Source organism: Topomyia yanbarensis, chromosome 2 (assembly GCF_030247195.1).
Source record: "Topomyia yanbarensis strain Yona2022 chromosome 2, ASM3024719v1, whole genome shotgun sequence".
In the NCBI taxonomy this organism is placed as follows: Eukaryota; Metazoa; Arthropoda; class Insecta; order Diptera; family Culicidae; genus Topomyia; species Topomyia yanbarensis.
Window position 1 is genome coordinate 130,028,537 of NC_080671.1, and position 23,506 is coordinate 130,052,042.

At 41.0% G+C, this 23,506-nt stretch overlaps 2 protein-coding genes across 5 annotated transcripts; one reads left to right on the forward strand and one right to left on the reverse strand.

The window, feature by feature from the left end:
- Positions 1–731: 731 nt before the first annotated feature.
- Positions 732–15,837, forward strand: LOC131681296 (cytokine-like nuclear factor N-PAC). 2 transcript variants are annotated; one of them, XM_058962026.1, is made up of 8 exons: positions 732–1,243; positions 1,682–1,807; positions 1,874–2,249; positions 2,339–2,845; positions 2,912–3,052; positions 3,114–3,327; positions 3,411–3,500; positions 14,708–15,837. In XM_058962026.1, exons 1-8 carry the CDS (start codon positions 1,203–1,205, stop codon positions 14,905–14,907), a joined length of 1,695 nt encoding a protein of 564 aa, XP_058818009.1. In that variant the 5' UTR covers positions 732–1,202; the 3' UTR covers positions 14,908–15,837. The 2 variants fall into 2 exon arrangements, with proteins under 2 accessions (XP_058818009.1, XP_058818010.1); XM_058962027.1 differs by having other exon boundaries at positions 1,874–2,207.
- Positions 15,834–19,272, reverse strand: LOC131681294 (phospholipase A-2-activating protein). 3 transcript variants are annotated; one of them, XM_058962025.1, is made up of 5 exons: positions 19,192–19,272; positions 18,548–18,692; positions 17,952–18,471; positions 16,690–17,884; positions 15,834–16,634 (listed from the first exon to the last, which is right to left on the reverse strand). In XM_058962025.1, exons 3-5 carry the CDS (start codon positions 18,433–18,435, stop codon positions 15,920–15,922), a joined length of 2,394 nt encoding a protein of 797 aa, XP_058818008.1. In that variant the 5' UTR covers positions 18,436–18,471; positions 18,548–18,692; positions 19,192–19,272; the 3' UTR covers positions 15,834–15,919. The 3 variants fall into 3 exon arrangements, with proteins under 3 accessions (XP_058818008.1, XP_058818007.1, XP_058818006.1); XM_058962024.1 differs by having other exon boundaries at positions 18,548–18,706; positions 19,192–19,268; XM_058962023.1 differs by lacking the exon at positions 19,192–19,272 and having other exon boundaries at positions 18,548–18,721.
- Between the last annotated feature and the right edge of the window lie 4,234 nt (positions 19,273–23,506).

Sequence of the window (23,506 nt, forward strand, 5' to 3'; positions counted from 1 at the left end):
GGGCGGCCAAGACGCGTTTGACGTATCCAAACGAGCAGAAATCTGACGTATTTCTATTGTGAATACGTAAAATTTCATGCTCGTTTGGATACGTCATGGCCTCTTGGTCAGACTCTAACTAGAGTGCTCTAGTTTTCATTCATAACAATCAATTTCAATATTGTGAACAAAGAGCAATTTCACAAAATGAATTGGGAATTTCTACCTGCTAAGCACTTCGTTCTTAATTTAAATTTGTAACACTATAAAAAAAGCTTAAACAGTAACCAACCACCATAAATGATAAAGAAAAAGTAAGCAGTAGGCCAAAAACGTACCGAGAAAATCTATTTTAAAATGACTAGTCTGATGCATGCTGTTTGTTTACACTTTTCTGCTTTTTTTCTAAACTTTTTGAGGTGGTGCTAGTATACATGGGATGGTCCCAATGCTATGATGTAAATTTGTTTCAAAATGACAAGCCGTCGGATAATTTGGATCTGTTAAAATACATCTAGAACACGGTGTTCCCAATGCGAAAGATAGAAATGGTGGATTTCAGTGAAAACCGGTTTTCATTCAGTGAAGAAATTGGCCGTGAATGTTTTTAGAACTTTAATATTACTTATACATATTTTTCCCTCAGTGTAGCGCGAAACGTCTGAAGTACCCACCAATCGGACGCTTCAACTGTCAACGTGCGAGGGCCGATTGTGCAGCACCCACCAGGAACGATCGCATCGAAAAATCATAACAACCCAGCAGTCCGCCATTTTTATTATCGCGGTTCTAGCTAGCAGCAGCTTTGCATCCATCCAGAGCGTCGTTTTGTGCGGCTTCTTTTCGCGTTTTGGACCAAAATATACGATTGACGCCGGTGGGTGACCGAAGGTGTTTCAATTGGTGCTTCCGGCGATTTTTGATGCAATATTCTATATGAGAAAGGCAAAAAGGTGATTGTTTGACGTTAGGAAAAAGTATATTTTTCGTCGGAAAAGTGCGTTCAACTAGCTGCTTGCGACGGTGTCGCAATTCGTTTCCATCTAATCAGTTGCGCGGCTGGGTAGTCGGTAGTTCCGTGATCATTTGATTTGACGTGTATTGGGTAGTGAATCCAGATTGGAACAACAAGAAATAACAGTCGCCCTGTGATCCCTGACGGAACAAATTCCTGGTGGCATCATATCCAACTCGGGATTACGGAAAGGGCAAACTAAATCAGAATGACAGATGGTAAAGGATATGCCGTCAATGATCTCGTTTGGTGAGTATCGTCGTGTAGACATCTGACCTAAACTCTAAATTATTCTAGGGTAACTACTTTTTGGTTAATTGAAAAAAAAAATCATTGGTGAAAGAAGCGGGAGAAGTGACTTCGCAAACATAACCTCGCTAAGCTATTGATAAGCACTTTTTCTTCTATTTTCGCGTTTGGAAAACACGACAAACGGTTTGTCCATGGGGTATTGCTGTGTCAGAATCTTATTTTTCTGTCAGAGGTTTTAGTAATCGGTGAAGAAGATGTGGATTCCGCATAGCATTGAAAACTTCCTGAGGAGAGTTAGATTGGTGACGTCACTAACAGATATTGGCATGGCCACCGAGTTTTCGTTTTAGACTTTATTGTTTCTCTGTTCCTTGCATCATTTAAATCTTCATTAGTGAGAAATTTTTATCAACTAATATTTTTCTGTTCAAACAGGGCCAAAATGAAGGGGTTCTCGCCCTGGCCAGGTCGTATCTCACAACCACCCGCAGAGCTGCGACGCATCGCCGTCAAGAAAAACATTCCTGTGAGATGCATCTTCTTTTTTGGATCCAACAACTAGTAGGTTTTCCCTGGCGGTAGGTTCCAGTACAGCATTTTTATCAAAACATTTTCCGATCGTTTCAGTGCATGGATCGAAGAAACACAGATTAAGCCATATCAGGAGTTCAAGGATAAATTACTCTCGTCCTGCAAATCTGCCGGTTTCAAGGAAGCAGTCCAGCAAATCGAAGAGTACATTTCTAATCCGGAAAAGTTTCAGGCACTGTTCTCGTCCGAACAGGAAAACCGACCAGATCCGGATGTGGAGTTTAATAAGCTGCGCGAAACACCGGACGAAAGTGCGTCCGATGAAGCGGTATCTGTCAATAATACGACGACGCCGGCAGGTTTGGAAATGGGCGATGATGCAATCCCAACTACACCGGTCACCGGGAAGAAGTCCGCTGCCAAAAAGAAAGTACGTGCATCCTTACCGATCAAACTGAACGCTGATAAGATGGTTTGTTTTTGTTGTTCTCTTTTTAATTTTCGTAGTTCGTAGTGATTTGTTTTTTTTCTATTAATATTTGATTTCAATTTTTCAACTAGGTTGCTTCTACCACCAAGGCCCGGTCGATAGGTAGTAAGGCAAAGGCAGTAGCAGCGGCGATCGATGTGGACAATGTCAACATCCCATCTCCGAAGCGCAAGCGGAAGCTGCTGAACGATTCAGCTGACGCCCCTTCACTGGATTTGGAGACTTTTTCACCGGTTCGACGCAACGTACCTGTTTCGCACCTGCTTAACCGTCCGGTGACGGTAGCACGCCCGGCCACGCCAGAAATCGACATGTCCAGCGTGTCGAACGCTCTTCAGTCACGCAACATTCAGGCTTCGTCACTGAAGTTTGGCTTTCTCGGGCTTGGAATCATGGGCTGTGGTATCGTAAAGAACCTCCTCAACTCGGGCCATTCAGTCGTTGTTTGGAACCGGACCGCTACCAAGTGCCGAAAGTTCCAGGAAGCAGGCGCCGAAGTTGCCGACACACCGTCGGATGTAATCGAGATGACCGATGTGACGTTTTCGTGCGTTTCAGACCCGCAGGTCGCGAAAGATGTAAGTTGCAAATTTCGAAACAGCGTAATTGCATTGATCATGTATTTTTGATTCCATCATTGCCAGCTGGTATTCGGCAATTGTGGTGTGATGTCAGCAAATCTCGTCGGCAAGGGTTATGTCGAGATGACGGGAGTTGATCCGGAAACTTCACAGGACATTGCAGAGCAGATTATCTCCAAAGGTGGACGATATCTGGAAGCACAAGTAAGGATGCGATTTTTGTTTATAATTATAGAGTTTTAACATTTCGTTTTACTGCGACCAGATTCAAGGATCCAAGAACCAGGCCGAGGAGGGTACACTGATAATCTTAGCCGCCGGTGAGCGGCTGCTGTTCGAAGAATGTCAAACCTGCTTCGAAGCAATTTCGCGCAACTCATTCTACCTAGGTGACGTCGGCAATGCTACTAAGATGAATCTGGTGCTGCAGATGATTTCTGGTGTGACACTGGCAGGAATCGCCGAAGGACTGGCGTTAGGTAGGAGATTGAGTTGCCAAAAAAAAAAATGGTGGTTCATCAATGACTGGGTTAATGAATTTTATTTGTTTTTTTTTCGGTAGCCGATCGAGCGGGTTTACAGCAAAAGGATGTTCTAGAAGTACTGGAACTTACCAACATGTCATCGGAGATGCTTCTGCAGAAGGGAAATTGTGAGTACACGAGCATTTATCTATAGAACTAATAGAAATAAGGATGACACCATGGATGGTGAAAAAATATGACATTTCGAATGGTCGCAAAAATTACAGATATTAATTCGCGTCTCTTGGAAATTCACTTGAAACTTTCTTTCTGTAGGATAGGAAATTCTAAATATATTTAAATGCGCTCTCTGGGGGGAATTTAAATATAGTCCAGGGTGAGTTTGTTGCTCTTATTATCTGTGTTAGGCTGATTTAGCTTTGGCCGCGCAAACCGGGGTTCTTCAGCATGTTGTAGAGAATGGTATTTTGAAACGATTCATTGAAGAGAACATCACGAATGTTATCCGTGCTTCGTGGTATTGGGGTTAGTTCAGTGTGCCAGGTGCTTCAGAAACGAGCTGTTTCACACAGATTGCTTGGCGATTTGTTTCCAGCTTGATCTATCCAAGCGGCTTGCTTGGTCATGAGATCCACCCCTATTTCATCCTATAATGGATAACGAAAATCAATGATATCTTGCTCTTGTAGAATCCGGGTGATAGCGTGTTTAAGGGCGATAAGTCCTAATCTGTGCCGAGTTGTTGCGAAAACCTTTGCGCCAAAAGCCTTGATTTACAGCCGACTGCTTTTCTTCCGGCAAGCAGTTGCACCAACTTCCAGGTGGATTCTATCTCCTTCGCTATTGCAGCCGACGATGAATATTTCTCGGGGCTACTAATTGTTTTGGAAGAGCTTTGCAATGCCTGTCACTCCACCATGTCGCTATGCTGGGTTATCTTTAGTAGTCTCGATTCGAACAGATGATCGTCCACGCCACCATCAAGTCCTGATCAGAGTCTTGAGCATCTTCAACCGACGAATCCTATTTGTCGGCGTCCAGCTGCGTAACTGCGGGCTTCTTCAGTCGAAGTTAATAATGCTGGTGTCGTTGGCGACCTGGATCTGTTTATTGACTTTTTCTGGTACACCTTCCGCAAACTTTCCTGTTTTTTCGCGTGTATTGATCCAGAGATCGACGTTGCGCTGGGTTCAGTATCTGACAAAAATTAGTTTCTTAGCTGTCTCCGAGAACGTTTCCCTCTTCTGAATCGCACTGTTTCCAAAAATTTGCAGGCTGCGTTAGATTTTGTGGCGGTCAATAACTCGTACGGTGTGAATTTGATTGGTCCCGTGGGAAGCTTATTTTGGAGGTAAAAAACAGTGTTCAAAGCCTCTGCCCATAATACCTGCTCCAATTTAGTGTCAAATAGAAGGCATCTGGTCATCTCTTCGAAGTAGCAAGTTTTGCGTCCCTTCCTATTTTGCTGAGTACTGTAACCGCCTTTATGCCTTCACGTTTATAAAAACGCTTAAAACGAATTCCTCTAGCTTTGTTGGCACTTCTGACTTAGCTTTGAGGAAGCAGACAACACAGAACCGAAAGAAGTCATCTATGACCGTTATGAAATAACGGTATCGGGTCACTGATGGCACTTCAATCGGGTCACACACATTGGTGTGTATCAAATCCATCGGAGCACTGGATTTAGTTTTTAACTTCAGAGGAAAAGGGTCATGATTTGAAGCCCGCTCATCAATTCTCCTTCATCAGCCGGTTGATTGCGTTCATGTCCCGTTGACCAAATTTCCTGTGCCACGCGTATTGGCAATCGTTACTGTGTTCGATTCCTACAATCCTCCTTCAGTCGATATAATAGTCCATCCTTTAGCATCGCCACAGCTACAGACGTTTCATTTCGCAAGATTCTGCATCGGTTAGCACCTAACACTATTATTGCCTGCTTTTGAGCCAGCGCCGGGACCGATATTCATGACCAGAGAACGAAACTCAGCATCATCCGTCGAACTGGAACGGTCGCCTTTGATTAATTGTCCGATGTGTATAGGGAATCCCGTGGCATATGGAACTGTGCAGTGTAGTTCCGCAAAGAAACTCCGATCGCCCACAGTGTGGCTTGTGCCACAGGAATCGTTTAGACATGATCGCAACACCTTTTTTGTCACATAGGTGCGTTTCGGCTTCGCCTCATCAGAAACCGACACTAACTTTTTGTCGGAATAGATTAGCGCTGGCTTGACGCAAATCCTGATGAGGCGAAGCCGAAACGCACCCATGTAACAAATAAGGATTTGTGCCCTTCAAGTGCAAAGATTGCTTTTACCAAAAAAAAATCGCCCTAGTGAGAAATTTTGGTGTTTACCCAATTTTCCTCCTTAGGGTGAAATATAGCATAGACCTTTTTTGTCTCTTTTCCCACTAAGAATTCTTTTTCTTGAAATTGCTAGGCGGTTTCCGTTCATCGCTCACATTCGGCAGAACTCTTGCTTATGTCCCGGTTTCTTGCAATAATTACGGTTGATTGAAGGTTCTCTGCTTCGTTGAGCAATTTTTGCTTCATCAGCTTCAGTGCCAAGTCATCATCCGATCTACTTTCTAATGCGGTAGTCACCGTGTTGTACACATTCGGAAAGCGGCTCTTACACCGGACGGCGCAAGGTAGAGCCATCGACAACAATATTCTCTACTCGAACCAGGCCTTCAGCATCAAGGTGTCCCAGTTCAAAAATGGCCAAGTGATCGTTAAAGTTATGGGATATGCCAGTATGGTGGTCGTAATGGTCTAGCAAATATTTCTTCAAATGACAAAACAAGCATTTTAAACTTGTTTGTTTGAAACTGGATGTCTGTTCTCTATGACTGAGTTCCAACAATTAAAATCTTACATTATTTCGCATTATCAAACAAAACAATCACACTAGTACAGGAATAGTAACTGGCAGAATACATAGTTACAGGGAAATTAGCATTCGTGGACATAACGATTACCATCGCTCTCTGAATTAGTTAATAGTCGATTGATCCGCTTCAGACTTCAGGGGACCCAATAGGAGATCAGGAACATGACAGAAGCGGAATCAATGCGAAGTTTTAATTGCATCTCTGACGATTTAACACGCGTTGTTAGGAGCTTGATACATTGGACTAGACAAAATCGTGAACTTGACGTTACACACTTCGAAACAAACAGGCGCAAATTTTAGTCCTCCTCCCGAGGACCGGTGTTTACTTGGCAGACAGTTGCTAATTCGTCCGATTTTGCAAGTTTTGTCTCGCGGGACGGATCGAGATCCCCTAAGCTCTAAGCTGCAGTCCTATCAGCCCGCTAAAAAAAATCTGACTGTTGCACGCATTTGTGGAAACGCCATTCTGAAACATTAGTTTTGAGTTTTTCCGTAGTTTTTTGTTGAAAGGAGATTGAAACGTTTTTTGCTTCCCTCAAAACAAAAAAAAACATTGTGGCGAAATCGTGATTAAAGTAACAAAACAGGTAAGTGTTTTGGAAAGCTTGAGGCTCCTATTTCATGAAATGTTTGGGTGAAAACGTATATATTTTCAAGTCGCTCACCACTTTTGTGCGATATGAGCATACGGAACTATTTGGACCCCCTATTCCATCGACCACCGTTCAGCGGCTTCCGGCTGCGCACACCATTGCACACACCACAGCAAAGAAAATACATGCTGCGCCAATCGAGAGCTGTGAGCTGTGGATTAATTGCTTTAACAGAATTTTTTGCATCTTAGGGCGTTTCTGCGGTAAAGATTTTGTGTCAACATAATTCTATTGCAAAAAAAAAAATAAATTAAAAAAATTGACGGTCTGAATTGCCCCGTAAGGATGTTCGAATTGCCCCTACATCGTAAAAGGATGAAAAAATGTAGTTTTGCAAATCATCGCCTGGCGCCTGGCCATAGTGGTGTAAATGAGCTTTTATGGCATCAAAATGTAGCCGAGATTTCAAACTAACAATTAAGACCTTTGACCGATAAATTCTATCCACCTAAATGGGCGATTTGCTTAGGTAGGTCTGAATAGCCTCGGGTTCCTCTACATACAGGAAAGGATATACTCTAAAACATGCTGGGATTGTATAAGATTCCCCCGAAAACCATTCCCCAGAAGAAAAAATGCCGAAGCTTTTTTTCCCAGAAACACATATTCCAGAAAGTACTAAAGCCTAGAAAACTTTCACCCAGAAAGAACCAGAACACAGAAAAGTGTTCCGCAGAAAGTACCAAAACCCAGAAAATTATTTTGCCGAAGAATGTTTTTCTTCTATTCTCTCAATAAACAATTCGTTACATTTAGATCATGTGTACTTAAATACCTGTTATAAGTTCGCTATTTACAGTATTTTTGAATATTTAGGGGAACCCTAAATTGTTAGTTTGAAACCTCAGCTACATTTTGATGCCATAAAAGGTTCATTTTCACCACTCAATGGCAGCGCTAGAAGACGATTTGCAAACCTCTACGTTTTTCCATCATTTTACAATGTAGGTGTAATTCGGACCTCCCTACGGGGCAATGCAGTTTTCTTTAACTTTTTTGCAATCGAATTATGTTAACCTATAAAATATTTATAAGACTCCTTAAGAAGCAAAAAAAAATTCCTTTGCAAAAACTTAATCTTGTATGTCACAGCTGTCGATTGGCGACCCATGTATTTTCTTTGCTGCAGCCAGGGATACCAGGTATCTTTTTCAAATGTCTTCACCAGAGGCGACGCGTCGGTACGTTCAACCTGTTCATTGAACAGGTAAGCCAAATCAGACAAACCGAAACCCATTTCAAGTTTAAATTACCTGTAGAACCCTACAAAAAAAATTCAATGAATAAAATACAATAAAATAAAACACTAGTTATTCAGATTTGAACGATAAACCAACCGGTCTCCAGTAAAATTTCAGAAAATGGATTCACCAGTTCATCCTCAAACATGCACGCATCTCGTACTCTCACCGCACGCTTTTGATGGAGTAGCAACAACAGTATGGGTGATGGCTGCAACAGGTTTTTTTCTATTCTCTTTTGCACCGGTTCAAATCAAATATTGAACCAGCTCTGTGTGCGAAACGAGAGCGCTTTTTAATTTTCCAACACGCTTCGCAGTAGTAGCATACGTTCACAGCTGTCGGTCGAACGCTTGTTTTCTTGGGTAGTCTAACCAGATGTTTCTGCCCTTGGGACATATTAGTTATAAGCACGTATGGATTTGGTTGGTTCAACGAAAGTAATGAACCATCTTTCTGCTTCGTAGAAATTGTTTGTTCTTTGTATTTACACATTGAAAACATGTGTACTGAAAATGTAAAATGGACATAATGGATTTCATTCGAGTCGTTTCGCGTTCTATTGCAATAATGTTAAGTCTCTTTCTTACGACATTTTGCCAGGAAAATGATTTTTTTGGAATTGAATGTGGAACATTTTAATTTCTCTCCTGTTTGGTAGAGTTTATAGATGATTTCAAACAGGTTAATAAATGTTTCAACCTCTCTTATACAGAAGAAGGAATGATTCTCGGCGTAAAAAAAAAATTCTACATTGGAGGTTAATTCCAATCATAACAAGACTTATGACATTCAATTATGCCTTTAGACATGGTTGTTGAATTTTAAGTTGAGAAATCTTTTTCAATGCGAAGTAAGTGGTTGCCTATACGTACAGGGATGCCGTTATGCCAGATTTATCTGGCACAGCCAGAGTTTTTTGCAGCTTCCAGACAAAAAGACAAACTTCTCATTCTGCCAGATTTTTAAATTAAAGAAGTGTTTGCACACATATTTTGGCAATTTGGGGCATATTTTGCCAAATTTATCAAAAATCGATTGGGAAATTCTGATGACTTTGAGATCGCTGTTAAGTGACAGATTTTGCCAGACATTTTTAGATGATCACTCAAATATTATTTGAAAAATAGTAGCAACCCTGTATACGGATGTAATATATCTTTTTTGCTTTTTTGTGCGGGACTCTCTTCAATTAGGTATTTCACAAGATGTTTGTTTGATAATTCACCGATGGGTTTTGACAACAAATTTGTTTTGCTCAACCTCCTGCGATCACAAAAACCCGTCCGCCGAACATCTTTCGTTGGTACTATTCGTTCGATGTTAGAATCGTCGATTTTGAGGGATTTTGTGGTATTGAACAGGTTGACGGTGGAACCACGCGTCGCCTCTGGTCTTCACATTTTATAAAAAAAATGTCATTTGTCTTCAACGGCCGGGATTCTGAATCGGTTATTGATTTTGAGCCAGAATTCTGCCACAAATCAGTCAGACAACCGAATAAATTTATCTTCAAAATTAAAAACACGTCTTCACAACATTTTAAATGTATTCAAAATGAAGACAAATCTTCATATCTGGCATCTCTGGCTGTAGCCCAGAGAACAGACATCCACAGAGAACAGACGTCCATCTTCAGTATTCAACTTGTGTAAAATCTCTAACGGTTTTGAAGGTAGTTGGGATATCGTAACCAGGTGCGCTACTGTCGTCATGTTTTGCCTTTCTCAATAGAAAGGTATTGCAATTGCTCTGAAAACCGACTTTTTAACGGAGGGCCGAGTGACATATACCATTCGATTCAGTTCGTCGAGTTCGGCAAATGTCTGTGTGTGTACGCGAACACAATCTCACTCATTTTTCTCAGAGATGGCTGAACCGATTTTCACAAACTTAGTGCCAAATGAAAGGTGCAACGTTCCCATAGGCTGGTATTGAATTTCTAATGGATCCGACTTCCGGTTCTGGAATTACAGGGTGATAACTACGATCACGCAGAAAATGTCGATTTTAATAAATTCTGCAATGAATGTATGTATAATGGTGAAAAATTTTCCAAAATGTGACCACAACTGCTTCGATTTGTAGTACTAGATCACTAACAGCCATTCAAAGTCTCTTTGGTCACATTGGCCACCATCATCGGTTCCGGAAGCCCCGGCGGAAGTATCCAAATTCAGAATAACAGTCATATCGGTTTCTCGGAGATGGCTAGACCGAATCAACCAAACTGAGTCTCAAATGAAAGATGTTGCGTCCCCGTAAATGGCTATTAAGTTTTATCCCGAACCGACTTCCGGTTCCGAAGTTACAGGTTGTGGCGTGCGATCACATAGCAAATTGTGATTCAAACCGATACTCCGATGAAAGCAAAAAAGGTAAAAATTTCGCTAAAATGTCTCTCAAACAATTTAAATTTGCAGTTCTAGGTCACCGACGGCCAAACAAACTTTCGTTGACTACATTGACCACCATAGACGGTTCCGGAAGTGCCCGGGAAAAGCGGCCATATTTCAAAACTAGCAAACTCATATCTGTTTCTCGGAAACGGTTGGGCCGATTTTCACATACTTAGCCCCAAATGATAGCTATATTATCCCCACAGATGTCTATAAAATTTCGCACGGATTACTTATATGGTTCCGGAAATATAGACAACCGTCCGGTCACATATGAAATTCCCATATAAACCGGAACTCAAAATTTTTTTCAAAGGGGGGACTTTACGTTATTTTGTATTGTTCTTTGGATGTCGTGTTTCGCCGGAATACAGAAACAAGGGATAATAAAATCGTTCACAAGCCGTTTGATTCAATTTAATATAAGTTACACTCCCGACAGTCCTGTGTCCGGAGCTGACGTTACATTTTTACATTGCTGAATTAATTCAACAAACGATAAATCTTTCGTATATTCTCGGCAACCGATTGCCCAGAACAATAAACACATGATAATACTTCTTGAACTTGCATAAATCGCATCACTTATCAAGGTGAATCCAGATTTGTGTAACTCTTTACCCCATCCCACTAACAAAAACTCCTTCCCATGGCAAACGTGGAGATGCAGAGGTATACACGGTCTCCATAACAACGTTTGTTACACTAACATTCCTTTCCTTCCCCGAGGACTGTAAGGACGTGGCCGGCGTCGTTATTGTCCTTTCAAAGTATAGAACTCTCGAAACGTGCACATTGAGAATGGATAGTTACTCCCAGGCTCCATTCGTTGATTCTCTGTGCAATTTTGCTTGTTCTGGACAATCACGGAGTAGCAACTACAAATTGTACGGTCATCATGCTCATGCTCATGCTCAGAATTCGACACTAACTTAGTGACAGGACTAATGTTGATTTCGTTTTTAGATTCGAGTCGCTCTAGGTTCGCTCCAATATTTACGAAACCCATAGAAAGAGTGACAGTGAAGAGCGAGCCTAGAGCGACTCTGATCTAAAAACGAAATCAGCATAAGCTATAGTGGAATTACAACGATTTTTATTGTTACATCACAATGAAAAATCATGTAAAAAAATTAAAACAGATGTTAAAATGTTGAAAAGACGGAAAAATGTCGCTAAAACTCCCTAAACGTTTTGTGCATTCATTTCAATTTCTATGCAGATTCAAAGAAAGTTTGAAAGAAGGAATCATCCCCTATGTTTGAGTAAACCGGGCAGACGAATGGATAACAAGTTTCATTCCGAGGGCTATTTGGCATACATATTCAAAGATCTGCTCATGTTTAAAAGAAGGAGTCAACTCCTATGTTCGAATAAACCGGGCATACGAGTTGATCACAGATTATGCCCTTATTGATTCCTCTGCTACTAATACTAATAAATAAGTCATTTTCAGTTAAAACATCTCAATTTCTGGGAAATGGTTTTTTCTGGGGTATGAACTTTTGGGTATTTGTTCATTCTGGGTGAAGGTTTTCTGGGAAAAAATACTTTCCGGGAAAAGTTTTTCTGGTAATTGGTGCTTTCGAGGGAATGGTATTCTGGAGAATGGTTCTTTCTAGGGAAAAACTTCGATGTTTTAGTTTCTGGGAAATGGTTTTCGGGGGAAAGTCGTACAACCGTCCGTAATGCCGAATGTCCGTTTTGTCAAATGCCAAATGATCTTCAGTGTGATCAATTCTCAAAATTATACTAAATGGCCATTATGCCAAATAACCGTTATGCCAAATGTCCGCTATACTAAATGACCTTATGCTAAATGGCTTAATGCCAATTGACCCAACGGGTCTTCAGCGTATAATATAAAGAACTCTCATGTATCTAATAAAGGGAGATTGTTTTTCAGAACTAAAAAACAGCTGGTAGAAGAACGTTTTTATAGGACCAGATAAACTAGAGGTAACGACCTCACGACATAACTTCTCAAAGTTTCCACTAGTCGTGTTCCCGAAATTTATCCAGAACTTCACACAGGGTATACATTAGAGATGGTCGGGTTCGGGTTTTTGGACCCGAAACCCGAACCCGACGGGTTTCGGGTCGGGTTCGGGTTCTATAAATTTAAGCTTCTCGGGTTCGGGTCGGGTTCCGGGTTTTCAAATTTGGAAATCTCGGGTTCGGGTCGGGTCCGGGTTTTTGCAATTTTGAACTTTCGGGCTCGGGTCGGGTTCGGGTTTTTCAAATTAGAAATGATCGGGGTCGGGTCGGGTTCGGGTTTTGAACAAAGCAACCGAACCATTTCTTGATGCAGTTGGCGTCTGTACACAAAACCCAGTCTCTTTTTGTAGTAGTGTATTATACTTCTTGATACGAAATGGATGACACATATAACCGTACTAAATGTTAGCACATTTGAATCGCTAGAATTCGTCGTTGTTTTCTGGTGCTCAAATATTGTATTTTTTCATTCTTGTATAAAATTCCCTCTCTTCAGATTCGCAAGCTACGCGAATTATTTTATTTTTTAAACGAACATTCATTTTAGAGTATTCAACAATACGTTTCAAATCTAAAATGTTTTTGCAATTTATTTTTCATGATAATTAGTAACAAACCAAGTCCACAGAAATTTCTCGGAAAATATTGGTTAAACTTTCTGTTATAAATTTCGATAGGTACTTTAAAACTGATACTTAGGCCGCGGTTAGAGTAAACACGTGAAACTCGGCTAAAGCCTTCAGCAAATCGTATCTACAGCAAAGCGAGTGAAAATCTAAGGGAAGTAGAGACAATAAATATCTATCTATTGATCCGCTCCTGATTGGTCGTTTTGACAGTCGCGATAAAAATCGAAAAGTGGGTGTCGCGAGTATACTGAATAGTAGTACTTTTTGCTACATATTGAATTATAATTGTTTTAACTATGTATATTATAAATAGAAACATGAATTAAAATGATAATTAAATTTCAAGGCAGCGCGATTTGTATATTCTTGGCCTAGTTGCGATCCACGAGATGCTTTTCAACCATTGACTACAAAGACAAATTCCCATATATTAAACTCACAGATTGTCAGATTGTCCCCGGGCTGGGCCGTTGCATGATCCGGATTTCTTCATGAAAATATATGAATTTCCACGCTCTTGAGGAATTAATCGCAAATTGTGTGTTCTGTTGAAGCCATTGACGGATTTTTTAAAGTTTGGAGTCGTTCCGAAAGCTCCGTTGGAGATGTCGCAGCACCTCTACTGGCGCGCTTACCGTATAATCTGAAGCATAATATAATTTAGATACCCCATCATAGATAGTCCTAACGCTAATGATGTGACATAAAAAACGCGTCAGAGAATCTTGATTGACACCCTTCGACACAAGTTTGACCGTACCAACCAGTAATAAATTATTTTATTTTATTTTTTTTTCTACTCGCCAGTGATTCGTTTTGCGTATGGTGATTCGAATGATTCTACTACTCTTGGGTCCAGCTCGGGTGCCTAAAATTAGAAATCTTCGAGATCTTTGGTCGATTCTCCGTACTAGTAAGTTGGGTTCGGATCGGGTTTCTCAAATTTTTAATTTCCGGGTCGGGTTCGGGTTTTCAAATTTTAAAATTCTCCGGGTCGGGTCGGGTTCGGGTTTTACAAAATTTTCATTCTCGGGTACGGGTCGGGTCCGGGTTATTCAATTTTAAAATTTTCGGGCTCGGGTCGGGTTCGGGTTTTTCAAATTTTATAATTTCGGGCTCGGGTCGGGTTCGGGGTTTTCAATTTTCAAGCTCTCGGGTTCGGGTCGGGTTCGGGTTCGAAAAAATTGAAACCCGACCATCTCTAGTATACATCTGGTCCCTTCTCGAAAGTCGATTTAATAGTAGCCGAGAAACGATTCAACCAACGGACCAAGTATGTTAAACAGAATACAGAAAACGGGAGAATACATCGTATGCAATATTGAGGATCGTTATGCCTTCTAATTTATTACCCTCGAGTTTGTGGCACTTCTTGTAGTTAGAGTGTGTAAGACCGGTCGTATGCATATACAACAAATGTACATAAAAGATTATTTGAAGAAGATGACGATTTTTGCCATTTCTTTCAAAAACTATTTATCGCCTCGGTTGTAGGCCATGAATGATTCCATAAGCAGTTTTAATATAAATCCCATATCTGTCTCTTTGCAGCAATTATCAAAGGTGAATTCCCGACGCACCAACCGCTGAAACATATGCAGAAGGACCTCAAGCTGGCGCTGGCCATGGCGGACGGGCTCGAGCAATCGCTTCCGATTACGGCCGCTTCGAACGAAGTTTACAAGCATGCGAAACGCCTTGGCTACGGATCCCACGACGCCAGTGCTGTTTACGTTCGAGCAAGGTTTTAACAGCGACCGATCGAGGGAGAAGCAGCGATAGCCTGGCGACAAGAACAAGAAACCGAACTGGACTTTGAGTAAGAACGACCGGAAAGAGCGCGTCGGCTGGTGTTGTGTTGGAGCGGGATATTTCGGTAGTAGCTTTTTTTTGTTTTATGTTAGTAGCAAAAAGAGCCTGTTTCTTGACAAGACAAGAAATGGAGGCGGTTTTACCGATTGACATGAGACACACTACTAGAGTGAGCTGAATGATCGGTGTGCATATTAACTATATTTTTTCGGACAGAAAAAAAAAGCAATTCCCCCACTTTACTCGTAGTTTTCTCGTATGAAACCTATGCGATTACCCCATCCTCCCACAAATATACATGCAAGTACACTAACATTTCAGAAGCTAAGCAAAGCACATATTTTAATGTAGTAACTTTGAGCGGTAGGACCAGATCAGGTATGGAATTCTGTTTCCTTAAAAAGAAAGGAAAAAAGTCGTCTTTTTTTTAAAAAAAATGTTGCCTATATATTTTACGCGATAAGTTTTATTAATAAATTCAGTCCGATAAACAGATACTTTCTACGTTGATTTTGCTTCATATATTTTGAGTTTTATTGCAGAAATGAAAGCATACTTTCGAGTAGTTATTAAGTAATTAATTTAGGCTATATTAGTAGTCCGGGAAGTCCAAATGTTCATTGATCGATATGACACCGCTAAAGAAGCGTCGCAGAAGAAAAAATGGTGTCATTTCTTTTGTAACCGGTGTAACTTTACAGTGTAAGGGACTAAACTAAAACAGGCATAAGTCAGACAAAGTTTCGTACGACTCTTGTTTGTTTCCTTTAAATTCAAATTTTCAACACAGAAAACAAATGAAAAATGCAACTGAATAATGGATTTCTATTTTTGTGGTAAAGTGACCGTAATAAAAGTGTTTAAACCAATTTCAAGTAGTTTTATTTTCAGAAGCAAAATAAGTCGTGTTTGCATACAATTGAGTCTGATCTATTCAGAGTTTCACGCTTTTTAAGCCAACAGTTCGTAGAGGTAGCTAGCACACTCGTTCAGCTTTGCGTATCCGCTTACCTCGGCACTAATGCTTACCAGGATTTTATCGATCAGTCCATTGTTAGCTCTCAGCTGATTAGCCACAAGTGTTCCCGGCTGAGTTGACAGCAAGTTCCCGAGGGCCTGATAACCTCGGTAGATTGCTTCATAATCGTTTACCCAATCGAGAAATTCTGCTACCGCCTCGGAGAACACTTTGCAAAAGTCGAGTGACGGCTTGTCCAGTTGTGTCATCGATAGATTCAGGTAAAAGCTAGCAAGGGCGATCTGTAAATTAGCGCTACCAGTCTTAATAGGAGACAGTTTTTCCACGATCGGACGAATTTGTTCCAGTACGATGTTGCGCCCGGTGGAGTGCGAAATCATGTTGACGAAGCAGCGAGCTCCCATCATCTGGTTGGCTGGTATGTGGTTAATGTGTTGCAGCAAACTATTCATGAATTCTCCTTCAAATAGTTCCTGACAGGCCTGAGGATCGCGTACAACTAACCGGGTTATGTCCAACACGGGAAAAATGCTTTCGGTCGGCCATGTGTACAGATATTTGAGGGCAGTAAGGCAAGCAGAATTCTGCTCAGAAACTGTGGTTACCTGACTCACGTAGCGGACGATATCATCCAGGGTGTCGTCGGACATCTGAAGACTTTTGTTTTCGATTTTGCTGTTGAGCTCCCTGCGAATATAATTTATTAAAAATGTAATACTTCTATGTCACAAATTCTGCATACTTCAACTTCACTAGCACTTTCGCCAAATCGGCATTTTCTATCGTCACAAAGTGCCCATGAGGAAAATGTACGTTGACCTTCTTGGATTCTGTCACCCCAGTCGTATAACTAGAACCACCCGTGAAAGGATCGGCGTTACCACTGCTGCCGGGTCCACTTCCATTTCGAGCAAAACCGACATTGGGCGTTTGGGTTGTGTAGCTTGATCCACCCGTGAGTGGATCTGTATTGGCAGCGGTTGGTCGATGACTGGATTCCATCCCCGGTACATACCGGGAACCACCAGTAAAAGGATCATATGTTTTTGAAGCAGCCGTGGGTTGAACCGGGACATTGCTTGAATTTTGTATGATAAAATTGGCTACCTGCTCCAAATAAGCCTGCGGTAGACTGTGTTTGTGAATGAATCGTTGAGCAACAAACCAGGGATCTTCACCACGATTGTACGGTAGCTTTAAATTTGGCGCTTCGTCGGAAAGATTAACCGAAAAAACGAAATCGTATTCACGACCTTCATATAACTGCTTTCCAGTATCTCCTCCGGTAGCTCCCATCACATCACCAACTAACTCCCATTTATTGTTACTCCATTGATAGCACATTATTTTACCATCCGCATGACGTACAATTCTGGTTTGCCCATCTCGACCTTCCGAAAGCAACGATTCCGGCCCAGGAAGGTCATTAACTTTCATGCCGCCGAGCTGCTTAGTGGACTCGTTAATTTTTACTTCCACTGCTAGTTTAAACGCCTCCTGCATATCCTGGGGAGCTGCCCGATCTTCACAGGTGGTAAAAACTCTCACCATGGCATCGCTCGAGCCAGCTACAATATCTCCATTCCGGAGCGCTGCGACGGACCATACAGATTGAGCCGGCAATTGCAACTCATTCCCCAACGGACCAAGTTTCAAGCTCCACATTCGAATGGTACCATCTTCGCCACTAGTGATGAACACATCATCACCCCAAAAGTCACTTCGCGAGATGCTGTAGATGTAGTTAGTATGGCCATGGAACTCTTTGACGCACTCGTACGAATCGTTCCAATGCCGAATAACGGCATCGTTTGCACAACTGAGAAATCCATTCCCTGGTAAAGCCAACAACCCACGAACACAGTCCTTGTGACCTTTCAATACCACCAATCTCTCTCCTGTCTCATTCCAGACAAAGATCGATTTATCGGCTGATCCTACAAAAAAAAAACAAAATCAAGTAAACATGGTCTTGCCCGTATAACCTACACTTCATATACCTACCCGTCACATACTTTCCAGAGGATAGCCGTGCCACCGCCCAAACCGCCGCTTCATGACCAACTAGTGTCACACTGGCCTGCGACGAGCCGACGTTGGTCCAAATCTTTGCACTTTTATCCCAGCTGCCGGAAATCAACACGTTCGAGGAATTTCCTTTTGCCAGCGCGCATACTGTCGAGGTGTGTCCCTTCAGTACCACAAACGGTTCCATCGCACTCGGGTACTTGTACACGCAAATGGTAGCATCGTTACTAGCCGTGCAGATCCAGCCGTTCTCTTCGATCACGAGAACTGCACCGACATAGTTTGTATGGTGAACTAGCGTTGCCGTTTCGGAGTAGTGTTTATCTTGCAAAGTCCACACTTTGGCTGTTTTATCACGCGATCCTGATACAATGTAGCCCTTGCCCTCGGCCACCGCACGCACATCCAACTTGTGTCCAGCCAGCTCGCAGGAGAGCTTGAAATCGTCAATCTTAATCATAGCAGAGCTTGTTTTTGTTGCCCTCTCTAGGATAACCTGCCATTAAAATCACATAACTAACATATGAATACCACTTTGATTCAACGATTTTAACTAGCAAACAAATAATTACCTTCTGTTGGCGGAAACAAATCGGTGAAAGGGGAAAAAATGTTCGATTAAATATTGTGGGACAAAAGAAGTTGCACAAAATAACGCCGAATCACGGAACTTTTACTTTTTGACAACCAGCGATGCCACATGTTTTTTTGAAATGTCTGTAGAAGAATAACTAAAATGTCTGTAAAAGTCTGTACACTCAAAAAAAAGTAAACGTTATGCCTATTGATTTTACACATAGATTTTTGCAATTAACGGAGACATATAGACATTATTTGCTGGCACATAAACCTAATGTGTGTATTTACAAGAAATATTAATCTTACATTCACATTTCATAACTATTAGGCACATAAAACCTCATTCTATAACAATATGCACATATAACTTATGTGTATACATACATAGTTTATACAGTTGACACATAGAAGATATGTGGGCGCGTGATAACAATAGCATTTCTTCTTCATATGAATTTTAAGCGGTTTGAAGCAAATAGATTTAACGTTTGGATTTTTTTCAGTGTAGATGGTTGTGTAAATTCTAGTTACACTAAAATTTTACTTTAAAAATAGATTGAAAGTAGAACTCTATTGTGAAGGAATCACTCGTATTCGAAAACAGTTATTCTAGTGCAATTTTATTAAACACTATTACCCTTTTAAAAGTCTGTAGATCTCTGGATACGTCTGTAGGAGACATCAAATGTCTGTAAAATACAGACATGTCTGTATATCTGGCATCGCTGTTGACAACCATCACACGTCCAATGAGGCAAAACACATTGTGTTACATAACGTTACTTTCGGAGCCCCAGCTCTACCGAAATGATATTTGCTGCCTAGGGTTAAGGGGGATGGTGTACATCAAGTATTTCGTAACAAACATCATCTGAACTGGACCCGATTATCACGGTTAAATAGCAATAAACAATAGGTAACCAACACATTTTGGACCGCTAGAGGAAGTGAAATTACGTTAACGTCAATAATATTTGCTTGCCTATGTTTTTCAATGCAATACATGCACGAGTCTGCTCCAAAATTACTGTGCTTGAAAAAAACTTTTTTTTTTATTTCGATTACAGAGGTTTTAACCTTAAGACCATTCGCCTCTTTGGTTTAGAAAAATCTCTTATGAAAAATTTCCAACCCTATGGTGCGGGGTTGGGACTCGAACCCAGGTGAGCTGCGTACAAGGCAATCGATTTACCAACTACGCTACGCCCACCCCATTGAAAGATAGAAAACTGTCTAGAACACCAACACAGTTGCAATGTGTATAGACAACATACATATAACGCGATGTTTACAATTCACCATCTGATTTAACCTCATTATTTGGCAAAAATTCCACCCGATTTAACCTCAATCTCGCACTAACACAACTGCACATGGATCAGTCAATTGAGTTTTCGACGACCGGTCTCACGAACACTAAGGCAGTTTCCTGGTTGAAAACAATCTCATTCACTTTTGCCATTATTTTCCACCAGCTTGTGATGTAGTATTTGTGTCATGTGGCGTGTACGTACAAAAGCCGTTAAAAAGTCTATGGATGGTTTATACACACAGGAAAAAATATTGGTAAAAGTAAGAGTGTTACGCTCTAAGCAAAAAACAATCAACGCCTAATATCAGGTTGAAAGTAAAACTTTTAAATTAATCAAGAATAATAAGCAAAATAAAAGCTAATGAAGAATAGTAATCATAATAAAAGTTTTATTTTCAAGTTAAGGGTATGCGTTGGTTGCTTTTTGCTAAAAGTTAAAAAAAAACTCTTATATTTACCAATTTCGAGTTTATGTCAATGTGTGTACATTGACATAAACTTGAAATTGACATTTCTTTCCAGCATAAATTTTTCACATTTCGGACCCTTCCACAATAATTTAGATAAAACACTACAAAGAAAACTTTTCAAACACGTAACATGCTTAATACCAAATCCGACAAACTAATTGAATCAATAAAAAAATAACTTTCAAAATGCCTGCCTATCGGGTCTTGTTGCCGCAGCTTGCTGCTGCTTGTTGAGATCCTCTTTCTTGGCGGTGAAACATTAGCTGCATCCTTGGGGGTCATTCGGTACGTCTTGTTTCGCGTTTTTGCTCACGTCCATGTCGTCATCGGTACTGCGCAGTCATGATTTTCACGGTCGGATGTTCTTATTTGTTCCTTGTACTTACGAGTCGCTGTTGTAAATCCATTTTCATCGGCATTTGTTTCTTTATTGATGGTATGGTATGATGGTTGTTGTTGTGTCTCTGACCTGCTTGTTTGTTGATTTGAGCTGCTGTCGATTATCGTTAAAAACCATTGCGTGATCGGTCCCTACATTGTGCATAGTGTCATCTTTTCTTAACGCCAGTTAAAGTGCATTCTTTCCGGATTATATATTTGCATCATCGGTAGTAATTGATGAGAAAAAGTGATTTTCTGCCTTGAAAAACGAGCGAATAATATTTGCTACTATTCGACACTACTACTGATATGGTGATTCAATTAGACGCTACAGAACGTAGCTCGCCATCCGCCTGGTATTGGACAAGGTACCGTCGTGTTAGCTGAAAATGTTTTGTTGTAAATGTGCTCTGCCTATTGCGCGCTGTGATGAAATGATCGCCTGCGATGGATTCTGCTCGGATCAATATCATGCAAAATGTGCTACACTGACAATACCAGAGGTTAGAAGCTGTAATAAGCACAGGAATATCTGGTGGATGTGTTCCCCTTATACAACGATCTTGGTCGATGTTCGCAAAATTCAAACTTTCCTAGATAAACGTGATACGATCGCCGATGCCGCTTCACCTACTCCCGCTCGTGCGGCTACTGTGTCTGTTAATGTGGACACTCAAACAGAACAACTCAGTGCTGATTTTATTGAAGAATCGATTGTCGAAATTACACGTTCCCGCGTTGACAGATTTTCATTCGCCGAACAAACTTCACAACTGGTTCAATCAATACCGCAGATGTCATGTACTCGTTTGCAACAAGGGTGTAAGGGTGCTTACAGAGTGGCCGCGAGAAGCTGAGCTGGGGCTGGTACTGACATTAGAGTGCGAGATGCGAGAAACCTGCTCGCAGCATATCAAATGGAGCCCGTCAGAGTAAAAGCAGGCAGTCGGCGCCGATCCGCTCAGCTTTCACTCTGGCATCATCCCTTTGGTTTGCAGCAAGCAGGTTTCTCGCATCTCGCATTCTAATGTCAGTTCCAGCGCCAGCTCAGCTTCTCGCCGCCACTCTGTAAGCACCCTAAGGCTGTTCGTGAAATGACTAATGCTTCGGAATCGAGCAATCTTTGCTGGTTATTCTTCACTCGTGTCAAAAATACAGCGAATGAAAGAGATATTTCTACCGCAATTGGCTCTCAAACGTGAAACTTTTTCGCTCGATGCGCCAACTGGATTTCATTTTCGGTACTAGTCAAATGATGATGAAAACATTTTCTTGCATTGATGGTATAGGATGGTTGTTCTATTTTAATTGTTTTAAAATAAATTTCACATAGTTTCACAAAAAGCATGATTACAGGTGATAAGAAAACACTCGTTCTTTCGTTTGACACCAAAACATTCAGTTGAACTCAATATTTTATTACGAATTATTGAGATCCGGAATTATTTTTGTATTGTTGAGGTTAGGTTGGTTGTTTTAGATATGGAAAATGTTTATCTAGAAATTGGACTTATCAGTGGATAACCTCGACTACCAACAACTACACTCTTTAATCCAGTGATTTTTGCCCACCTTCGCGTTCTCTATCGAAATTTCAATCTCTGAATTTCATTTTAGTATAAATTGAAACCCGAAGAACAAATGTGAGTGGAGTAACAAGAAATTTACCATCTGGATATTTTTCAGAGGTAGGAAACGTATTTTCTTCACCAATATTACTTTTCATTAGAAGAAATAACGTTTAATTATAATATTGATTAAATTTAAAAAAATCAGAATTTTTGCTTTCCAATGCATTTTGACAGATGAAAATAAAAACATCATCATTGAACTTCCGTGCCCTCTGGCGGTCGACATCTAGCGTTAGATCACGAATATCTAAATTGGTTGTAGAAACTTTGAATTTACAACAATTTTATTTGTCAACAACGGCTTTTACTGTATCATCGATGTACTTAAGGTTTAGCCATTCATTTTTTTTTTTTTTTTATCTTAAAATACGTTTATTTAGGCCCAAATGCTGTAGCTTAACGAGGCCGATAATTCATTTTTTTTATATTACATGTCACATGTTAGTGGGGGAAGGGAAAGCCGTATTTAGGGGCGGCTTGCTCCCCTCTTATGTAAGTAAAGGAAAAAGGTAGGAAGTGGGATACATATTGTGTAATTGACATCGTCGTTTGCTGATTGATCATTGTGGCGGATATGCACACTTTGTTGTAGTGTTGTAGTTTCCAGCCTGTAATCACAGGGGCGAGGGGAGGGTCGATATTTCGGATAATTATTGGCACTCTTTATCATCTGCATGTGCGGTATGTCATGATGTTCTGGATAGACGGTTATCAAGAAGAGTGTGCACCGAAGACTCGTGAAGCAATGCCATATTGTAGATACAGGGATAGGTTGGTGAGATTCTACTGTGAATGAGAGAGGGTAAAATGTATTAAACTTGGACATCAATGGTTTTCAAAAAGATATAGATAAGAAAAATATAGGGGTGGTCACGGCTTGCCAGGACGTCCCGGACTGGCACATAGGGTGATCTACCTCGGGCCCGAAGGGAATCTATTAGTTGGGACCTGGCAACACAGTACTCTGCGCACAGCCAAACAACATGCTCGATGTCGTGATAGCCGTTCTCACAAACACAATGATTATTTTCAGCAAGCCCTATACGACGGAGATGCGCGTCGAACGAGTAATGGTTGGACATGATCCTTGACATCGTACGAATAAAGTCCCGGTTCACATCCAACCCCTTAAACCAAGCATTCGTTGATACCTTCGGG

Bases quoted from the DNA above. Each gene is read 5' to 3' on its own strand.
- LOC131681294 (XM_058962025.1), bottom strand. From the start codon at position 18,435: ATGATTAAGATTGACGATTTCAAGCTCTCCTGCGAGCTGGCTGGACAC. The intron at 17,885-17,951 runs GTAGGTATATGA...TTTTTTTTGTAG, and splicing joins CTCTGGAAAGTATGTGACGG to GATCAGCCGATAAATCGATC. The intron at 16,635-16,689 runs GTATGCAGAATT...TTATATTCGCAG, and splicing joins AAAGTGCTAGTGAAGTTGAA to GGAGCTCAACAGCAAAATCG.
- LOC131681296 (XM_058962026.1), top strand. From the start codon at position 1,203: ATGACAGATGGTAAAGGATATGCCGTCAATGATCTCGTTTG. The intron at 1,244-1,681 runs GTGAGTATCGTC...CTGTTCAAACAG, and splicing joins GCCGTCAATGATCTCGTTTG to GGCCAAAATGAAGGGGTTCT. The intron at 2,846-2,911 runs GTAAGTTGCAAA...CATCATTGCCAG, and splicing joins ACCCGCAGGTCGCGAAAGAT to CTGGTATTCGGCAATTGTGG.